Genomic DNA, 20,287 nt, shown 5'->3' on the forward strand with positions numbered 1-20,287 from the left:
TTCGCAGAGCCTTTTGATGTCTTCTCAGGAGTAAATGTTGCAACATTACGCGGGAAACAACATCATTGCACCAATCTCGAAGAATTCCAAAAATATCAGAAGTTTCAGATTTTTCGAAATTTACAGAACAATGCTTATGATCAGGCAGGAAGGACTTTGAAATGACGAAAACTTTAGAAAATACATTAAACAAATTGTAATGGGAATGATTTTTTACACGGAAAATCAAAAAAGCATAATATGTATAATATCTTAAGCAGAATTCTATAAATCAACTTCTTTTTTTCAATCAGCTAAGAAAGATAGAAGTTTATTTTAAAAATGAATTGCCTAATTGTTTATATCCGGGACGTTTCCGGGACGCTTGTAAATGCGGGACAGGCTGCTTGAATCCGGGACTGTCCCGCACAATCCGGGACGTCTGGTCACTTTATGCTAATTCCTTGTGGCGTTGTTACAATGGTAACTGCGAGTGGTCAATCAAGTTCAAGATCAGGCTATTTGGAATGAATCATAAAGTGTCAAATAAAGAACAAAAATTCATGTACATAATGTCAATCTATTTTATTTAAATATCAGTCCTATATTAATTACTAAATCTCACTTTAATTCCGTAGCACAACATCGCTGTTATCGGCGATCCATTGCAAGTAGTGCGAAACCCGCACAAATCCAGACGGCATACCCGAGGCACATCCGTTCACGTGAACGAAAGATGCAATACCAACCTGCAGACTACGTCCGCTGTCCTGAACTGCCAGCGGACCGCCAGAATCGCCGTTGCACACGGAACGTCCGCCAGCACCGGACAAGCAGATATTCTGCGCTCCAATGAGGATCGAGTTCCACGAAGCCGCACAATCGGCGTTGGTCAAAATTGGATTACTCGAGTACATCACCACATCACTAGCAGGGGATCCAGTTTCATCCGAGGTGCGTCCAAACCCGGAAATAATGCCAGTCATTCCGGCAAAGGTCCTGGTGTCCGACAAGGCCGGAATGTCAATCGGCTGGACAAACTCGTTGAATACGGCCGGTGCAGAAAGCCTCACCGTAGCGATGTCGTTACGCAGCAACGCAGCGATGTAACTTGGGTGAGCGTTGATTTGATCAAAGCTGAATCGCTGTTGAGTTGCTTCAACCACCTGGCGATTGTGAGCTCCCAAGACCACCGTACCATGCGTGGCCACAGTTCCAATCACTACGCAATGAGCTGCAGTCATCACGAAGTTCGGCGTCAGGATGGTACCACCGCACAATCCGGAGTTACCACCATCGAAAAAGCTCAGCACCAACGCTTGATACGGGAACTGGTTTGGCCGGGCCTCCTGACCGTTGACGATGCGACTTTCCGGGGATGGTCGTAGTACTTGCAACTGGGGATCCAGCTGCTCCCAGAAGATGTCCAGCTCTTCGACGCGTTTCACGTTCGAGAAGTCGATAGCCGATGCACTGACCAAGGCCAGGCACGCCAAAACTACGGCGAATGTCTTCATGATTACGCGTGAAGGCTTCGAGATCACAACAGTGGAGTGATGGCCGTGGAGCACACCATGCTCTTTTATATGATAATCTTGCCATTCTTTCGGAAATTCAGAACTAATTATCGCAAATACTGAGCCACGTATGATAAGGGAAGCCGTATCATGTTAGATAGCGTGGAAAACTCGCTTGTGAGGGATATTTCCAAATTAAACGTGACGAAATCGTGACGCAAAAAGGGATATAGCGATTCTTTTTTGTTGCTAGATTTTGAACGGTAAAGTTGGATTGTTGTTCTGATGACTGTGGTATACCCATATCGTGTATTATTTCTCTACATCTTTAAGAGATTTGACTGCAATATGGATGTCAACTGCAAAATTCGTATGTTGTGTTACAGTAGTCGTTACGAAGATACTCTATGCCCCAGGGTATAAATCAAACCCTTTACTCCCAGTATGGTCTCCCCGAATATAGACTGATGCAGAAATTATTAAACACTTTGTTTATTAAATAAAATAACTTGTTCTGATGGTTTCAACCAACTTCTTTCAGAATACAGCATATTGTAATCTACATTTTATATTTTCTTCAAATTGTCATGATATTTTGAAGAACAGTCGAGTTCTCTAACAATTAACTTCATTCTCCAAATTTGCAATTCCAAAAAGGTGTTTTTTTAATGATTTCACACACAAGACACCTAAACTCTTCCGGATGGCGTAGCGCTAAAATCCACTTCATCATCATCCACCACTAGAGCTTTCTATGCCATCACGTTTGGTGCGTGATGATAGAATAAAACGCCCTCTAGAAAACCGACCCTTGAACTTTCGTAAGCTAGTTTTTGTAGCCCTTTTCGAATATTTGCAAACTGTAAATAGGACCGCAGTTACTAACTATCACGATGTCAACGATATGGCTGAAAGTTTTTGCATCGTCTTGAACAACCGGCTTGGTTCAAATGTCCCTTAGACCCGACCGCCAGTCTCGCCTGTCTGGAGCAATTTACGGAAATTGAGACGTGCACGCAATGCATGTCAACGGAAGCTACGAAGCCAACGTAAGCCTAACAATATACGAAACTTTTAAGGCCGCACGGGACGACGTGTAATTTTTGCTATCTTCCCTCTCTTTCTAACAATTTGCCTCGCGATTTTGAAGATGGAAATATCAATTTTCACTGCACTGACGTAGCTGAAACTTTAATCGATTGTGCACCGCAAGTGAGCAAATGAACGATCAAATTTCTAGTCAATAATATGAAGTTAAAGTTGAGATTTGCATCTTACTAACAACAGAGCAATGGCGGACGATTCAACCACCGTCCCCCGTCCGGCCTTAATGAACTAGTAATGCATACCGTTTCAAAAAAGTCGTATGTTTTGCGTCTTCAAATGGCGGCTCCATGTCGGCTTACGCCAGACACTTCAACGCACACCACCAGGCTGGATATTAGTGTGGGTCATCGGAACCGTTTTCTCAGATCAAAGCTTTTTTGGTTCCGTTTCGGGTCCTGAGTATCTGTGCAAAATTTGGGCACGATCGGTTGCGTCTGCACTTTGCGCATTGCTGTTGAAATTTGTATGGAATTTTGTATGGGAAAACATACTTTTTTGAATTTTTGTCATAAGTTGAAAAAGTTTGTCTGAAACTTTTTAACCGATACTGTAAAATGATAGCCTAGGATGTTCTGAAAAACTTTGCTGAAGACCGCGAAGCGATCCGATGCTTGTGAAAATAGTTATAACCAACGAACCGCATGCATGTGTTTATGTTTTAACATGTAAAGGAATAACAATAGCAACAAAATCTTGCTGTTTCACTAAGCAATGCCAACGCTATAACTTTTTTCATAAGCATCAGATCACTTCGCGGTCTTCGACAAAGTTTTTCAGGACACCCTAGGCTATGTTTTTACTTTATCGGTTACATGGTTTTAGAAAAATTTGAGATTCTTATAAGAGGAATGCAAAAAAGTGTGTTTTCCCATGTAAAACCCCATACAAACTTCAAAAGCGATGCGCAAAACGTAGACATAACCGATCGTGCCCAAATTTTGCACACTTATTTGGGTCCTGAAATGGGATCAAAAAAGCTTTGATCTGATGGGATACCATTGAATTTTTCATTTTTCAATATAAATGATTACCCACTCTACTGGATATGTTGCACAATTCAGATCCCATTGTGATCCACTAGCCTCTGCTCAGCAACTCTTATCCCTACTTCCGCGTGGTGCCGGCTGAAAACTAGGAGCAACCTTAGGGAAGATCGGGTAACCAATACCGGTGGGAACTTTGCTTTTGCAAACCTGAGCGTCTGTTCTCCAGGAGGAGCAGCTTACAACAGCGTCTGATGCCTATGTTAGGGGCGGCTAATCAACGTACGAGTGATAGGGAAGGACTCTAAGCTCAACTGTGCACTATGGTCCTCCGGAAAGTAGGAGGTTGGTGTCAGGCCCTACGAGCCAGCCAACCATAAAAAAAAAAACCATTGTAACATCAGCAACAGAATAATACGAACCGAGACCAACGGTAATGACCCCAGCGAACAAAAAGGACTTGCGATTGGAAACTCGGTATGTGGAACTGCCGATCTCTCAACTTCATTGGGAACACCCGCATACTCGCCGATCTACTGAAGGACCCGGACCCGCAGTCGTAGCGCTGCAGGGGGTGTGTTGGACAGAATCCATGCGATTGTTTAGGGGTAAAGTGGTATCACTTACCAGAGTTGCGGAAACACACGTGAGCTGGTAACAGCTTTTATCGTGATGGGCGATATGCAGAGGCGCGTGATCGGAAGCACTGCTCAAGCCACGACGTCAAGATCATCATAGGATATCTAAACGCTCAGGTAGGCCAGGAGGAGGAATTCAAACCGACAATTCGAAAGTTCAGCGCCCACCAACAGACGAAAGAAAACGGCCTACGACTCACTGATTTCGCCGCCTCCAAAAATATGGTTATACGTAGTACCATTTTCCAACACTGCCTCCCTTATCGTTACACTTGGAGATAACCACAGCAGACGGAATCGCATATCGACAGCGTTTTGATTGACGGACGGCACTTCTCCGACATTATCGACGTCAGGAACTATCGTGGCGATCGACTCCAACTGCGCCCAAAACTCTCCGTCATCAACAATGTACGGTATTGGCGACCGCCACGGTACAACCTTAGCGCGACTAAAACAACCGGATGTCGCATCAGCATACGCGCAGAACCTCGAGGCCACGTTGGCAGACGAGGGCGAGCTCGATGAGGACTGGTGGAGTACAGCAAAAGCAGCCATCAGCGATGCAGCCGAGAGCACCATCGGGTACTTGAAACGGAATCGACGGAACGAATGGTTCGACGAAGAGTGCAGACCGGTTTTGGAGGAGAAGAACGCAGTGCGGGCGGTAATGCTGCAGCAAGGGACCCGACAGAACGTGGAACGTTACAAACAGAAGCGGAAACAGCAGATCCGCCGCTTTCGGGAGAAAAAGCGCTGTCTAGAAGAAGCGGAGTGCGAAGAAATGGAACTGCTGTGCCGTTCCCAAGAAACACGGAAGTTCTATCAGAAGCTTAACGCTTCCCGTAACGGCTTCGTGCCGCGAGCCGAAATATGCAGGGGTAAAGACGGAGGCCTCTTGACGGACGGACGTGAGGTGATCGAAAGGTGGAAGCAGCCCCTTCGATCAGCACCTGGATGGCGTGGAGAACGTAGGCACAATAGACCGCGGCAACGGAGGAAACGACGACGCCAATGCAGTGGAGGACGGAAATGAAAAAACTCCCACGCTGAGGAAAGTAAAGGAAACCAATCATCAGATTAAAACCAACAAAGCAGGCTTCGTGGTCGTGCGGCTAAGGTCACCAAGCCTTCAGTCGCATCGTACTAAGGAGCGCGGGTTCGATTCCCGCCGCAGCTGTCAGGAAAAGTTTTCGGCTATGCCACTGGGCGTTGCATGCTAGTCCGTTGTCTAGTGTCGTGCTTCCTTCAAAGAGCAAATAGCTCACTGGAAGCATTAAACGTGTCTGTGTCTTTTTTTTAAGCAGCTGGTAAGGATGGTATCGCAGCTGAACTCATTAAGATGGGCCCAGAAAAGTTGGCCAGTTGAAAAGCTACCGGAGAAGTGGAAGGAAGGGGTAATCTGTCCTATTCACAAGAAACGCGACCATTTGGAATGTGAGAACTTCAGAGTGATCATTATTTTGAATGCTGCCTACAAAGTGCTATCCCAGATCATCTTCCGTCGTCTGTCACTTAAAACGAATGAGGTCGTGGGAAGTTATCAAGCTGGCATCATCGACGGAAGGTCGACAACATACCATATCATCACCGTACGACAAATCCTCCACAAAAGCCGTGAATACCAGGTCCCAACGCATCACCTGTTCGTCGACATCAAAGCGGCATACGACAGTATCGATCGCACAGAGCTATGGGGAATTATGGATGAAAACGGTTTTCCTGGGATGCTTACCAGACTGATAAGAGCAACGATGGACGGTGTGCAGAACAGCGTAAGGATTTCGGGTGAACTATCCAGTTCATTCGAATCTCGACGGGAACTACGACAAGGTGATGGATTTTCCTGCCTACTATTCAACATCGCCCTGGAAGGTGTTAGGCGACAAGTTGGGCGCAACAGCCGGGGTACGATCTTCACGAAATCCGGCCAATTTGTCTGTTTTGCGGATGATATGGGTATTATTGCTAGAACATTTGGAACGGTGGCAGAACTGTACACCTGAAACGTGAAGCAGCAAAGGTCGGACTGGTGGTGAATGCTGCTAAGACAAGTACATGCTGGTAGGTGAGACTGATCGAGACAGGACAAGCCTTGGCAGCGATGTTACGATAGACGGGGATATCTTCGAGGTGGTAGAAGAATTCGTCTGTCTCGGTTCCTTGCTAACGACTGACAATAACGTGAGCCGTGAAATACGAAGGCGCATCATCAGTAAAAGTCGTGCCTACTACGGGCTCCAGAAGAAACTGCGGTCAAAAAACCCCCGCACCAAATGTACCATGTACAAGACGTTAATAAGACCGTTGGCAAGCACTCGGAGTTTTCGAGCGATGCGTGCTAAGGACGATCTTCGGCGGCGTGCAGGAGAACGGTGTGTGGCAGAGAAGGATGAACCACGAGCTCGCTGCACTCTACGGTAAACCCAACATCCTGAAAGGGGCTAAAGTTGGACGGATACGGTTGTCAGGGCATGTTGCAAGAATGCCGGACAACAACCCTGCAATGTTGATGTTTGTTAACTATCCAGTTGGTACAAGAAGGCGTGGAGCGCAGAGAGCACGATGGGCGGACCAAGTGGAGCGTGATCTGGCGAGTGTTGGGCGTGACCGGTTGGAGCGCTGCTGCTGGAAATCGAGTATTATGATGATTTTTTTTTTACTTAATCATTTATTTTAGGCTCATGCGCCACAGGCATAACGGAGCCGAATTCAGTTAAAACTTTTTACAATTTAGTGTTTTTGACTTATAAACTATGTTAGTTTTGGGGAACCGTAAAACTCGCGGTTTGGTCGAGGTTATGGGGAACAAAAATATTTGAGGAAAGGATAGGATTATGGGGGCTTTTCGTTGACACTTGGCAGCATGTTGCGGCGTATTGCTGCTGGTCAAACGTAGAGTGGACGAACAACCTGTAACGATACACACAAACGATTTTCGGAGGGATACGAGGTGGACAAGTGGAGCAACAAGACTGGGATGTCAAATAAAAACACGAGGTGGACAAGTGGAACAACAAGACGGGGGTATCAAACAAAGACTTCAGCTTGTTTAAGAAAGTCGTACACAAGCTTCATGTACTCAAGATCAAGTCTACCCAACACATCTCTAATGTCTTCCTTTTCTGGTTTTCCTCGGGCCCTGAGGGATGCACATAAATCGGATCTGGCAATACCGTATTCTGGGCATTCCCACACAACATGGTTGATATCTTGATAGCCTGCACCACAGCTACAGCGATTGCTATCTGTGAGCCCTATTCGATAGAAATGCGAGCCCAGAGAATAGTGATTGGACATAAGTCGACACATTGTCTTGATAAAATCTCGACCTATGTCCAACCCCTTGAACCATGACGTCTTCGATACCTGTGGGAGAATTGAATGCAACCACCTACCCAATTCCCCTGCATCCCATTTTTGTTGCCAACTGACCAAGGCATGCTGACGAGCAATTGAAAAAAATTCATTAAAGGCGATATGACGGTCATAAATATCGCCTTCTATAGCGCCCACCTTGGCGAGCGAGTCCGCTTTCTCATTGCCCGGGATCGAGCAATGCGAAGGGACCCAAACCAAGGTGATATTATATGCTTGATTCGATAAAGCACTCAAACTTGATCGTATTTCGCTTAGGAAATACGTGGAGTGCTTCACCGGCCTCATTGAGCGAATAGCCTCAATTGAACTGAGACTATCCGTAAAAATGAAGTATTGATCAGAGGGAAGAGAGGCAATTCGCTCTAATGCGTAGTGTATAGCCGCCAGTTCTGCGACATATACTGAGCAAGGACTTTGAAGTTTATGGGCGGCGCTATGAAGCTCATTAAATACACCAAATCCAGTGGAATCATTTGTTTTTGAGCCGTCAGTGAAAAATCTCCTGTCGCAACTGACATGACCAAACTTGCTTGCAAAAATTTTTGGCATGTGCTCCGATCGGAGCGGATCTGGGATTCCACGGATTTCTTGCTTCATGGTCAGATCAAAACCTATAGTGGAATTGGAGAAGTCTGGGAAGCAATCGCGGTTGAGAACATTCAAGGAAGGGTTAACCTCCAGAGTCATGTACGAGTAGTACACTGTCATAAATTTGGTTTGATGAAGTCGTTCGATTAGCTTTTCAAAATTTTCAATTACCAATGGATTCAGCACCTCACAGCGAATGAGGAACCTTAGCGACAATTCCACGAAACGATCTGATAAAGGGAGTACTGCTGCTAGTACCTCCAAACTCATTGTGTGCGTCGAGTTCATGCAGCCTAACGCGATCCGAAGACAACGATACTGGATACGCTCTAGCTTCAGGATGTGTGTTTTCGCGGCGGACTGAAAGCAAAAGCTACCGTATTCGAGAACCGACAGTATCGTTGTCCGATAAAGCTTTATCAGATCTTCCGGGTGGGCTCCCCACCATGTTCCGGTGAGTGTGCGCATGAAGTTGATTCGTTGTTGGCACTTCTGATACAGATATTTAATATGCTTTCCCCAGGTACCTTTAGAGTCGAACCAGACCCCTAGATACATATGCGAAAGAGCTTGAGTGAGTTCCTTACCCAAAAATTGAAGCTCTAGATCTGCTGGATCACGCTTCCTAGAAAAGACAACTAACTCAGATTTCTCCGGGGAGAATTCGATACCCAGCTTTACAGCCCAAGCAGACAAATTGTCCAAAGTATCTTGCAATGGTCCTTGCAGATCTTCCGCCTCTGGTCCGGTGACAGAAACCACGGCGTCGTCCGCAAGCTGTCGTAGCGTGCAATTTTCCACGAGACATTCGTCAATGTCTCTGACGTAAAAGTTGTAAAGAAGGGGGCTTAAGCATGAGCCCTGGGGGAGACCCATGTAACTAATTCGTGAAGTTGCCGAGGTTCCATGAGAGAAAAACATGTGTTTCTCAGACAACAAATTGTACAAGTAGTTGTTTAGAATCGGAGAAAGTCCACACTCGTGGAGTTTGTCTGAAAGGACATCAACGCAAACTGCATCAAAAGCCCCCTTAATATCCAAGAATACGGAGCCCATTTGCTCTTTTTGAGCGTAGGCCAGTTGAATCTCTGAAGAAAGCAGCGCCAGACAATCGCTCGTTCCCTTGCACCTGCGGAAACCAAATTGAGTATCTGATAGAAGGCCGTTCGATTCAACCCATGTGTCGAGCCGATGGAGAATCATCTTCTCTAGCAGCTTCCGTAAGCACGACAACATCGCAATAGGACGGTACGAGTTGTGATCCGACGCGGGCTTTCCGGGCTTTTGGACGGCAATAACCCTCACTCGTCTCCAGTCATCCGGAACAGTGTTGCTTTCCAAGAATAGATTGAACAAATTCAACAAGCGCCTCTTTGCGACGTCTGGGAGGCTTTTAAGCAAGTTGAACTTTATTCTATCCATTCCTGGGGCAGAGTTGTTACATGACAGAAGCGCGAGTGAGAATTCTAACATCGAAAAAGGTGAATCCATCGCATTTCTTTCGGGTGGATAACGACGAATATTCGATTGCACTTGGACCGAATCCGGACAGACTTTCTTTGCGAATTCGAAAATCCATCGAGGCGAGCTTTCTCGATCCTCATTAACCGATACCGCGTTGCGCATTCTCCTTCCTACCGTCCAGAGAGTCCGCATTGACGTCTCCCGCGATAAGCCGTTGACGAAATTTCTCCAATAACCACGTTTTTTCGCCTTTACGAGGTTCTTGAATATCTCGTCAAGAGAGGAATACCGCTCGTAGTTCTCCCGTGTACCGCGCTTCCGATAGGTTTTAAATGCGGCGGATCTTTCGCGATAGGCTCCGGTACATTCTTCATCCCACCACAGTGTGGGGGGTCTTCGCCGTATCGAAGTTCCCGGAACCGGTCTACGCTGCGCTTGAAGAGCACTATCGACGATTAGCCCGGACAGAAACTGGTATTCTTCCTGCGGTGGAAGAACGTCAACCGACTGCTCGCCTTCGGAGACCAACTCAGCATATTTTCCCCAGTCAATATGCTTCGTGAGGTCATACGCGACGTCGATCTGGCGAGCCTGACACGAATTGGTAACTGAGATTTTGATTGGCAGATGATCACTACCATGGGGATCCTGAATTACATTCCACGTGCAATCCAATGATAGTGAATTCGAACATATTGAGAGGTCTAACATGCTTGGAGGATCTGGAGGTTTAATTCGCGTTGCTTCCCCGGAGTTCAAAATTGTCAAATTGAAATAGTCGCAGAGGTCATATATCAGGGTTGCGCGATTGTCGTCCTTCGGAGACCCCCAGGCTGTTCCGTGTGCATTAAAATCTCCTAGGATCAACCAAGGCGCAGGCATAGCACAGCATATTTCCGCAAGATCTCTTCGAGATACTCTAGCACTGGGCGGTATGTACACACTGGCTATACTGAAACTTTTACCTTGTATAGTAACATGACATGCAACTATTTCAGTGTCGTTCATCGGGGGGAAATCAATTCTATAAAAGGAATGGAGCTTTTTGATCCCCAAGATCACCCCTCCATATCCATCTCCTCGATCACAACGAATAATATTAAAATCGTGGAAAGAGACATCTTTATCGGAAGTTAGCCATGTTTCACTAAGAGCAAATATGTCACAGCATGTGTTGTGGACTAAAAATTTGAACGCATCTATATTTCTAATTAAGCTTCTACAATTCCACTGTAGGACTTCAATCATACCTCCGACCTCACTGGACAAATTAGCCATCGAAAGATATGATAGATTCAAGAATCGGCCATTTTGAAGTCAGTTGCTTCAGAAGAGGTCTCACAAAAGGAAGTGCCATGGTTATCAAACTTCTTATAGCTGGAGAGATTTTAAACGTTTCGAAGATGATATCCACTAACCCAGAGAGAGTCAATTTTCCGGAAGCGTCGACTGGATTCTGTCGACATTCCTGTTGACGATTTTGTTGGTTTTCTGGGCGAAAAACTGGGGCAACTGGGGTTTTAGATGCACCCGGAAGTGACGGAAAGTCTTCAGACGAAAATTTAAAGCCTGGAGGTGATACCTTTTTGGTACTTCCGCTACTTCTTGATTTTGCCAGAGGGATTCGCTGAGCAGGTTGAATAACAGGAGCGTTTTGAGAAGCTTGCTGTTGCATGTGCCGTTTTGCAACAGCTCGCTTCCTTTTTGTTCCTGTTTCAATTATTTGGTACTCCTCGCCTCCCTCACAGTCAGAGCCTTGATCATCTGCCGGCAGGGATGCGAAGATGTTGTTGCTAGTAGTAGGGTGGGCTGATGAAACAGCAACCGGAGCGATCTTTTTCAACATTTCTGCGTAAGATCGCCTCGATCGCTGTTTTAGAGAGTGTATATTACGTTTCTCCCGCTCTACGTACTTCGGGCATGCACTGAGCTCATGGGGTGGAGATTCGCCACAAGTGGCACATTTTGGCTCCATATTGCAGGAGCCCTCCGCATGTTGTTCACCGCACATACTGCAACGTGGTTTGTTGCTACAGTAAAGTGCGGTGTGGCCCAACTGCTGGCATTTAGCGCAGTGCATTACCTTCGGTTCGTAGAGACGAACAGGTAGTCGAAGGAGCCCAATCACGAGAACGCTTGGTAGAGCGGAGCCGGAGAAGGTCACCCGGTATGAGTTGGACGACGTTTTTGTGCCGTCAGGATGTACCTTGTTCATTTGTACGGCATCAAGTACCGGAACTAGCGGGACGGCACGATTTTTAAACCCGCCAGCTCCAGACATGATGGCGGCACGAGTTAAATTATCTTCGGTGACCACTCCGTAACACTCTATCTCGTGACTAGGGAGATAAGTTCTGTACTCCCGCAAAAAAAGCTCAAAGGCAACAATCCTGTTCGCTTCTTCGCGATCACTAACAGTGACACGCAATTTATCGCGGCTGGGTGAGTCTATCTCAAGGATGCTTCGAAACGATTTGGCCAGATCTTTTTCGATTTGTAATTTATTTAACTTTTTTCCATTCGGTTTGGGCCGAAAGAAAACCAGAAAGGGGCCCTTAGATCCGGGTGGGTAAACTTTCGGGCGGGGGCTCGCCAAGTTAGGAGAAGATCCAGGGGTAGATGAGAATACAGGGGGTTGAGATGAATTGCCAGGCGGACAAAAATTTGTAACCAAGAGATTTTTCACCATGGGCTGGGACCGCGTTTCATTCACCAAAGAACTAATAGGAACAATTCCGGAAGAAACAGCACAATGGAGTACTTGAGAAACCCCTGGATCATTTTGATTATCGCCAGTCTCCATGGTATCAGAGTTCTGAGTTTGCACTATTGAGTTAGTGGACAAACCAGGGACCGTCTCGTCATCGGATGAAATTACGAGATCTGACGAACCCCCATCGGTGTCATTTGTTTCCATGCGGGCCTAATTTGTTCTACCGCAGGGAAACAAGTAATGGAATCAACTAAGCTGAGTATGAACTACAACTTATACCAAACAATGGTGGTAAAAAAAACAATAAAAGAACAAAATTAACCAAAACCAGATGTTCAAATACTATATAAAGTTCAACCGGGAAAAACGAAAAAAAAAATAAAGGAAAAATATAGGAATTAAAAAACGCCAATTCAAATACGTATACCAACTTAAGTACTAATATTGTGGAAGAAAATATAGGAAAAGAAAAAAAAACAAAGAAAGAGAAGGATAGCAACTAAAAAAAAAACCAAGCACTAATTCGAAGACATAGTCCTACCTGAAAGCGAGAAAAACAACCAAGTAAAACAAACGAAAATAAATCCAAAGAAAAATACTTTTAGAACCACTGTGGTAAGAGTGCGGCAGAGCAAATGGGAATCAAACAAAAATAATACCCATAACAGTTGAAATAATATGGGGGCAAAAGGGCAAGGAAACGAAGAAAAAAAATGAAAAGAAAGGATAGCAACTAAAAAAAACACACCAATTCAAATATGTGTACCTACTTAAATACTAAGTTAGTGTAGGAAAATATTAAAGAAAAAAAAATCAAAGATGAAGAAGGATAGCAACTCAAAAAAAAAAACTTAATAATAAAAATAATGTGATGAAAATAATTCGTGAAACAGGGGGAACTACTGTACCACCGAAAATCAAATTAAAATTATCGCTGCGAGCAAGACGGTGGACTGGGGAACAATAGAGTACCAAAATGAATCAAAATAAACTTGTCTATGCACACGCAAAGCGACAAAGAAAAAGACCAAACCAACAGATCTAACCGAAATATTTACCATATGATCCGAAACAACGTTGAAATGTGCTATTTGCGTCCATGCACATGAACAATAATGCCCGGTTGGATGACCACCGCAGACACTGGCGAAGCTGTGTCTCCGCCTTTGGTGTGGACGGTGTGGTGCTCGATATTGCAGGCAATTGTTTCACTCTCGGTAGGTAGACGGTTTCTGATGCTGTCGTCGTCGATGGGTCGATGAGAAGGATGAGGTGTAAATGGCAACACGTTGATCCGTTGATTTTATTGCCTTTTTAGCTCCGACAGCTCCGGGGGTATTGCTGCACGGCCACTCCGTAGGACTCGGCCAGGGAATGCCGCTTCCAAGTGAAGCAAAGCCTATTTCTTTTACTAGATAATTAGGCACTAGTAACACTTGTAAAAAACCTATCACTTTCGATAGGAAAAAAACAATCACTATCGAAACAGGCTAGGGCAAGAGAATGACGTGTGTCTCGCTCGGATGCTTGACAAGGAATGTGTATTATGATGATGATGATGATCTTTAGCGGTGTGCAAGAGAACGGTGTGTGGCGGCGTAAGATGTACCACGAATTAGCATAATATTGAAGGTCAGAAAAACAAGCGCGTTGCTGGTCGGACACGATTGTCCGGGTGCTTGAAAAACATTCAAAAGAGCTTCATAGCTGTGGTAAACCCTCCGGGATCTTGGATGCATCCGATCTACTCAATACGCGGCACATTTGTGAATTGGTCTTTCTTAAACTTTAGCTTAGCTTCGCTCTGACAACACCTTTTTCGACGAGATGCAATTATTGATAAAGCATGACATCTGACCAATGACCATGTTTAACCATGTGGTAACAAGCCCAAAGTTGAAAGATTCAAACTCATTTTACATCAACGCAACGGTATGTTTTAGTCACATCCGATATGGAATTGAAATGGGAAATTTCCCACTTTATCTATTATATCACGACTCGGCCTAGCTCTAACAGCCAGTCACAATGAATCGGATGTTAGGATTTAGAAAAGCTTATCATTCAGCTTTCCGTATTTTCCAAACCTTATTCCAAATTGCCAAAAATCCCCAAATATATCCTATAAAAGGTATCGTGAGCTCTTCGGACATCACTCATCAACCAAACCTTCCCAACCAATCATGAAGAGATTTGCCATAGTTTTCGCGGGCCTGGCTCTAGCCAGTGCATCGGTTGTCAATTTCCCGAACATGAAGCGCGTCGAAGAGTTGGATATTTTTTGGAAGCAACTGGATCCTCAGCTGCAAGCACTGCGACCATCCGAAAACCAACGCATCGTCAACGGCCAGGAAGCGCGGCCAAACCAGTTTCCGTATCAAGCGTTGGTGCTCAGTTTCTTCGAGGATGGAAATTCCGGCCTGTGCGGTGGTACCATACTGACGCCGAACTTCGTGATGACAGCAGCGCACTGTGTACTGATTGGAACTTTGGCCACTCACGGAACGGCGGTCTTGGGAGCCCACAATCGCCAGGTGGCTGAAGCAACTCAACAGCGTTTTAACTTCGATCAAGTCAACGTGCACCCAAGTTACATCGCTGCGTTGCTCCGTAACGATATCGCTACTGTGAGGCTTTCTGTCCCAGCCGTGTTCAACGAGTTTGTCCAGCCAATTGACATTCCGGCCTTGTCGGACACCAGGACTTTTGCCGGAATGACTGGCATTATTTCCGGGTTTGGACGCACCTCGGATGAAACTGGATCTCCAGCTAGTGAGGTCGTGATGTACACGAGTAATCCCATTCTGACCAACGCCGACTGTGCGGCTTCGTGGAATGCGGTTTTGGTTGGAGCACAGAACATCTGTTTGTCCGGCGCCGGCGGACGTTCCGTGTGCAACGGAGATTCTGGCGGTCCGTTGGCAATACACGAGAATGGACGCAGTCTGCAGGTCGGTATATCATCCATGGTTCACGTGGACGGATGTGCGTCTGGTATGCCTTCTGTATTTGTGCGGGTATCGCACTACCTGCAGTGGATCGCTGATAACAGCGATGTGGTGCTGCGAAATTAGTTCGAAAAACAATATCATTGGCGTCAGTGAAATAATGATTATCTTGAGCATATCAAATACATTTTAAGTGCAAATGATCACGTGTGTCTTTTATTGAATTTCAGTGCTTTTTGTTTATGCTGCATAATAATATCAGTTCAACATGCTTGTACAAAACTTAAAATAGATTAATATATTAGGGGTACTCACTAAACAAATTAAATTGCTGGGTAAGCCATGATTTTCTGCTTATTTGAAATGTTTCATGATTGTGCGAATGAAATAATCAAAGATTTTGCCTTGGCGATCGCGATGTTTAATCAGTTTAATTGGTTTACGCTGTTTAGTGAATCCCCCTATTATTTTTATTGAATAGGAGATATAAACGCGTAACTAAATAGCACTCCGTATCCAGGGATGTCCCATAAATCATTATCTTGTTGGACAGAGATTTTTTTATCTATCATACTGTTTTTGCAATCGCATGTCATTACTCATGAAGCTAAATCGGACAACTGGCATATCGCGATTGTAAAAATAAATATATATTCAGTGAGTCACCACATATTCCATGAGCTATCTGGTAACCCTGCCATCGACTTCCACAGGAATTTCTCCGACAACCTAGCAGAATATTGGGAATCACTACAGAACGAGAAACATTCTTATCTGGACAGATTTCAATCAAACATGTCTGATATACTGTCTCTTCAACAGAGAGCACAACAAATATGCCCAATTCGGAGTCGTAGGTTCCGGTCGAGTTCGATAAAACAACATCATTGCCTAGTTGCGCATCCAAGTACTAGTTCAACTCGCGACTCGCAATGATCAAATCGCTCGTTCTGTTCACTTTTCTAGCGACCTTGACTCTCCGTCGAGTTCACAGCGTTCCGATAGCTGCCCTTGAGGATCGTGACACCGGATGGATGGAGATGTCCACCTTTTGGATTAGGCTACCCAATGTGGACTACCGAAAGAAGGTCGTTGTTAGCGAGGCAAGCATCGGAGGTTCCAAGATCGCCGGTGGTACAATAGCGGAAAAGCAACAGTTTCCGTACCAAGCCGCGATTTTGGTCAACTTTCTGGATGGTTCTGGAGTTCTTTGTGGAGGAGCGATTGTTTCGTCGACATATGTTCTGACAGCCGCCCACTGCATGGATGGATCGATCGACGCTACGGTCATTGTGGGAACAAATGTGATCAGTATTCCGAGTGACGATCAAGCCGTGGAGATCAAAGTGACTTTCCATGATATCTTGGTGCATCCGAAGTACGATCCAGTGGAAGTGGTGAACGATATCGCCATAGTGAGGTTGACTAAGGCGCTCGTGTTTTCCAGTGAGTGACTATTGTGTACTTTTATGATGAAATTGTAACGGGAGACATTTTTCTCAATAGATAAAATTCAACCGATTCGGCTGCCCAACACAAAAGAAGCTCTGCTAGATCTAGCAAACACCGATGCCACCGTTTCCGGATGGGGAGCTTTAAGTGGAGATGAGTACGTCGAGATCAATGACAGCATAAAGCTAGAGCTGCGGTACACGAATAACCCTGTGATATCCAATGACGTCTGCAGCAAGATGTTCCAGGACATGATTCGGAATGGCCACGTTTGTGTCTCCGGCGATAAAGGTCGAAATGCTTGTCAGGGAGATTCCGGAGGACCTCTCAAGGCAAGCTTAAATGGGAAACCTACTCTGGTGAGGAATGATAGTATAATAAAATTACTGCAAGTTTTCACTGACATATGATTCATTGCAGATTGGAATAGTGTCGTATGGTTCTGTGGATGGTTGCGAGAAGGGATCCCCTGCGGTATACACTCGAGTTGGTTCTTATCTCGATTGGATAACGCAGCACACCAATGTTCCATTGGAAAATTAGGCGATGAATCTTCATTAAGACAATCAAGATAACGTGTGTATCATCAATAGAGGTGTCTTCCAAATAAATTTACACTTTGTATCCATGACTGTATGGATGTGTTTAAATTATTTTTTGTGCTGACCTTATTTCCATGTGGTCTTTATCTTCGTTGTCAGCCTAATCGCTTTTGCAGGGGGATCACTAAATTTCGAATTGTATAAATACAAACTTGAGGCGTGATTAGCCCTTAGTTTTGTTCATCAAAAACCGGTTGCACGGTGGCATAATCGGTTACGATAGAGATATAGCAATGTGCAAGCTACTCGTTCTACTGACGGCGCTGCTGGCCTTGGGCAGTCTCAGTGCAGCTGACAGTAATCCAAGTGCAAGAATAATTAAGTTGCCCATTGCAAAAGAACTACCCGATATTGAATCCTTGATCCAGGAACCCAATCAGCGAATTACCGGTGGTGAAGTGGTATTACCGACAGAAATCCCATATGCTGCCGGTCTCATGGTACAAGGACCAGCCGGGTCCAGATGGTGTGGTGGTGCTCTGGTTTCCCTAACTTTTGTCGTATCAACGGCCAGTTGTCATATCCTGTAAGTTATTGCCCAATAGACACATATAGAACACAATAATCTAACATGCTTATTTTCAGTGAACCTGTTCCCATTGTAGCATACCTGGGATCTGCGAATATGAGTGATCTAGGCGACACTGTTTCAGTTGCTGAGATGCGTATTCATATCGACTACGATGCTGAAGCATGGCAGAATGATATTGTTCTACTTCGCCTGCAACGAGCAACCTTCCCTAGTGGTATGTTGATCTTAAGCTTCTGAAAGTCAAAGCCCTGACATCGTATTTTCTTTTAGCAACCATTCAACCAGCTCGCCTACCCAACATGCGTCAACTGATGTCCCCTTTCACCGGCCAGTTGGCAACCGCGTCCGGATGGGGTGCCTTGTACCACAACGCTCCAGAAGTGCTCCCGCTGCACCAACTGCGTCGGGTACGATTGCCGGTCATCAACAATGTCAACTGCGCTATCCGTTTCCCGGGATGGATTACCGAAAACCAAATCTGTGTGGCAACCGAAGAGGGATCGCCGTGCCACGGTGACCAGGGTGGCCCTCTGACGGTGGCCGATCCCGATGGCAGGACCACGCTGATAGGACTGTTCGCCTACAATTCTGTGCTGGGATGCAACTCCGGATGGCCAGCAGTTTTTACCCGAATTACACCGTATTTGTTCTGGATTCAGGAGAACTCGGACGTTATCATTTCGCCTGATTTCGAGTACTGAAGCGCATTTGTTTTGTAAAATGAGGCAATTGGCTTGCAGATTAACTTTGTCGTTAGAGATTACCATCTGTAAATAAATTGAAAAAATATATCTCTTGATAATAAAAACATGCATTAATGTAATTGAGCGATTCCAAGCAACAGCATCAAAATTAAGGAAAATTTTTAATTCATGATTTTCTATTGAACTGAAACTTTGCACAGTTTTTCAGTTCCATCTAAATCGCCATTTTTCGATATAAAATTTTTATTTAGAGCCACGACTAACTTTTCAAAAGGGTGTATGTGAAAATGGTTCAAAAATATTCAAAAATATGCACAGCAAAAACGGATTGTTCGATTGTTATGAATTTTTCAGCAAAGTTAGATAGCTAAATGGTGATTTCTAAGAAAATATACACTGTGAAAAAAAATCTATTTTATCATTGAAAAACATCATTTTTGTCACAAAAACTCAAATATCTCAAAACCCTATCTTTTTACCAACTTGAATTTTTTAGGGAAAACGGTCCATTGTATTAGCAATCTACCATAAAAATTTGGTGATGGTAAACTAATAAACAAAAAAGTTATAACATTTCAAAAATTTCACAATTTTTACATTTAGTAAAAAAAAAATTTCTGTGTAAATTATTTCGGCCGGGAATCGCGATTTGATGCTGATTTTATTGTTCAGCAAAGTTAGATAACTAAATGGCGATTCCTAAGAAAATATACACTGTGAAAAAAATCTTTTTTAACATTAAAAAATATCATTTTTGTCACAAAAACTCAAATATCTCAAAACCCTATCTTTTTACCAACGTAATTTTTTAGAGAAAACGGTCCATTGTATTAGCAATCTACCATGAAAATAAACAAAAAAGTTATGACAATTCAAACATTTCACAATTTTCACATTTAGTAATAATTTTTTTTAGTGTAAATTATTTCGGCCGGAAATTGAAGTTTGATGCTGATTTTATTGTTAATGGCCTTGCGTGAGTAAAACAAGTTGTTTTTATTATATATTATATATACATATAATATAATATACTATGTACCGTAATGTTCCGATTTTATCACGCCCTCCGCGCATTAGTCGTTTATTCATTAATTTGCTGTTACATTTGAGGACAAGTGTTTTCCCTCTTCTTCAAGATGAATGTTGAAAGCGTGTTTTGCAACATTAAAAATATTGAAATGGGTATAGATGTTGAAGAATATTACAGGGCATTTTTGAAAAGGGACGTAATTAAATTGTTTAAACAGATGTCGCTGATGGCAATTTCTCAGTTGTTGTCGTTTTCGAACTTCCTGCGCCCTGCTTTACCGATGATATACAGATGGCTCGTTTGTCAAATTCTAGACGGCAGGACGTGCAAATGCGTAATTTTGTACACAATGTGGACATTTGGGCATAACCAGTCTCTTTCAGTTTATCTATGGTGCTTTCGGTGAGATTTCGTAACTCTTTTGAACATTTTTTTTCATCAAACGGTCTACAAGAGAGCGTTGAGTTGAAGACCTTTGAGAAAGCGACTGTTCATGTTGTTCGTTAGATTATAATAAACAAAATCACTTATTAATTTTAACTTACTTGTTTGGTGTTGGTGGCTGAAGAAAAAATACTATACAATTTTTAATATTCATAGCGGTAGTATTTTTTTGTTTTTTTCGTGAGCATTGTCAGGTATGTATACA

At 44.1% G+C, this 20,287-nt stretch overlaps 3 protein-coding genes across 3 annotated transcripts; 2 read left to right on the forward strand and 1 right to left on the reverse strand.

The window, feature by feature from the left end:
- Positions 1-530: 530 nt before the first annotated feature.
- Positions 531-1,544, reverse strand: LOC109432112 (brachyurin-like). Its single transcript, XM_019708400.3, has one exon. The coding sequence runs from the start codon at positions 1,494-1,496 to the stop codon at positions 606-608; it is 891 nt and encodes a 296-aa protein (XP_019563945.2). The 5' UTR covers positions 1,497-1,544; the 3' UTR covers positions 531-605.
- A 12,942-nt stretch (positions 1,545-14,486) lies between these two features.
- Positions 14,487-15,537, forward strand: LOC109432077 (brachyurin-like). Its single transcript, XM_019708378.3, has one exon. The coding sequence runs from the start codon at positions 14,554-14,556 to the stop codon at positions 15,442-15,444; it is 891 nt and encodes a 296-aa protein (XP_019563923.3). The 5' UTR covers positions 14,487-14,553; the 3' UTR covers positions 15,445-15,537.
- A 698-nt stretch (positions 15,538-16,235) lies between these two features.
- On the forward strand, positions 16,236-18,730 carry LOC109432088 (uncharacterized). Its single transcript, XM_062854555.1, is given in 6 exon segments — positions 16,236-16,764; positions 16,825-17,129; positions 17,191-17,313; positions 17,540-17,898; positions 17,958-18,118; positions 18,175-18,730. Coding segments are annotated over 6 exon segments (1,893 nt in total). The 5' UTR covers positions 16,236-16,250; the 3' UTR covers positions 18,606-18,730.
- The last annotated feature ends 1,557 nt before the right edge of the window (positions 18,731-20,287 follow it).

This window comes from Aedes albopictus, chromosome 2, assembly GCF_035046485.1.
Source record: "Aedes albopictus strain Foshan chromosome 2, AalbF5, whole genome shotgun sequence".
NCBI lineage: Eukaryota > Metazoa > Arthropoda > Insecta > Diptera > Culicidae > Aedes > Aedes albopictus.